Source organism: Coffea arabica, chromosome 11c, assembly GCF_036785885.1.
Source record: "Coffea arabica cultivar ET-39 chromosome 11c, Coffea Arabica ET-39 HiFi, whole genome shotgun sequence".
NCBI classification, from domain to species: Eukaryota; Viridiplantae; Streptophyta; class Magnoliopsida; order Gentianales; family Rubiaceae; genus Coffea; species Coffea arabica.
This window is the reverse complement of record NC_092330.1, coordinates 25198541-25200763: the sequence shown is the minus strand read 5'-3', so window position 1 is coordinate 25200763 and position 2223 is coordinate 25198541. Positions and strand designations below refer to the sequence as shown.

Genomic DNA, 2223 nt, shown 5'->3' with positions numbered 1-2223 from the left:
TCTTTGCTTCTTTTTCTCAAAATAACTTAATAAAAATAACTAAAGTGCCCAAAGATTAAACATATTTTTATGAACAAATTTTCCTTTTTTTTTTCTTTTCCCTTTTTTTTCATTAATTTCTTCTTTTCTCCTTTTTATGATTTTGCATTTTCATTTTTCTTTCAAGAAAGCATTGAATAAAAACAAAATGACTAAAATGATTTTTCTTTTCTTTCTAAAAACTCTATAAACTTAAAAACTAAAAAAACTAAAAACTAAAAACTAAAAACTAAAAACTAAAAACTAAAATCTAAAACTTAAAAGTGATTAAAAACCTAAAATGACAAAACAAAAATGAATAGACAAACTGAAAGGGCAAAATGACTAAAACTAAAATAAAAAAAACAATTAGAAATGCAAAACACACAATAATGAACTAAATGCAAGCGATCTAAAAAAAACAAAATCATGAAGTAGATGCCACATACAAATTATTCAAAATTTGGTGTCTACAGTTTGCCCCTCTTTGTTTGAGTTTTGAAAAAACTTGAGACAAAGAAGTGGACACCAAATACTTACCTGTGTTATTGGGCTGCAAAAGACTCCAACGAGCAGGAATTCTACTGCGGGACTGACCCGAACATGAAAAATAAGACGGGACTGACCCGAACAGGAGTTTAGACGGGACTGATCCGAACAGAAATTTAAACGGGACTGACCCGAACAGAAATTAAACGGGACTGACCCGAACAGAATTTTAAACGGGACTGACCCGAACAGGAATTTAAACGGGACTGACCCGAACAGAATTTAAACGGGACTGACCCGAACAGAATTTAAACGGGACTGACCCGAACAGAATTTTAAACGGGACTGACCCGAACAGGAATTTAAACGGGGCTGACCCGAACAGAAATTTAAACGGGACTGACCCGAACAGGAATTTAAACGGGGCTGACCCGAACAAGAACTTAAACGGGACTGATCCGAACAGGAATTAAACGGGACTGACCCGAACAGAAATTTAAACGGGACTGACCCGAACAAGAACTTAAACGGGACTGACCCGAATATGAAAAATAAGACGGGACTGACCCGAACAGGAATTTAAAACGGGACTGACCCGAACAGGAATTTAAACGGGACTGACCCGAACAGGAATTTAAACGGGACTGACCCGAATATGAAAAATAAGACGGGACTGACCCGAACAGGAATTTAAACGGGACTGACCCGAACAGGAATTTAAACGGGACTGACCCGAACAGGAATTTAAACAGGACTGACCCGAACAGGAATTTAAACGGGATTCACTGGGGAAGTTTGAGACAATGAATTGAATTTTTACCTGAGAGTAGTTCAAAAGTTTGTACCTAGAGGGAGATTGGATCTCTGTAGTTGAAGCGATGACTGGTGTTGGTCCTTATAATCCAACTTTGCAAATAACATTGCTTTAGGTTTGAAAAAGAGAATGATCGCTTTCATTTGTGACCGCAGTGTTCCTGCAAGAAAAGAATAAATAATAATGGACTTGCCACCATTAAGTAATGTGCAACTCATGGTTATGCTCTAAGACAAGGTCATGCACACGGTACTTCATTGTCCCTCTAAACAACACGATAACCATTTTAGCTCCACACCCTATTTTCGTCGCCACTCGTGTCCTCTTTGGCATCACATCACTTTCGTACTTGCGCTTCACACCTTCCTTGCAGTAACTATATCTCCTAGACGTGGTCACGCCGTCTTTGTCTTTATTCAGATAGTCTTTATGTACACTAAAACCCATTTTAAAGGCATACTTGTTGTAAAACTTGTATGCATCCTTTTCACTGTTGAACTCTATTCCTAACTCAGGAGTCCCATCTTCTGCCAATTTGCTGCAATCCATTACTTCTGCTCCTGCCAATTATGCATCAAACACCCTAATTTGCAACACTTTATGAATAGTATGTACATAAATGACAACATAAATGTATATTACCATTCATAATGTGTTATGAATCACACATTACTCGTATACCAAATTCTATTATTACACTTATCAATATGATTAATGATTCACATCACCTTACTTTTATTCTAAGACAACGACATTATCTATGTACAAATACAACTCCATGTACACTAACTTATACAGACTGTAATGTATTGGTCACACGATGTAAGTCTCTTTTAACGGTATGTACATCCACGCCGGTGATTATATTTTGATTCTAGGTTTTTTAGCTCACTAGACCTTAT

General features: G+C 36.8%; 1 protein-coding gene across 1 annotated transcript; it reads right to left on the bottom strand.

The window, feature by feature from the left end:
• Positions 1-1519: 1519 nt before the first annotated feature.
• Positions 1520-1870, bottom strand: LOC113715950 (protein FAR1-RELATED SEQUENCE 5-like). The gene has a single exon (XM_027240253.1). The coding sequence runs from the start codon at positions 1868-1870 to the stop codon at positions 1520-1522; it is 351 nt and encodes a 116-aa protein (XP_027096054.1).
• Positions 1871-2223: the final 353 nt, after the last annotated feature.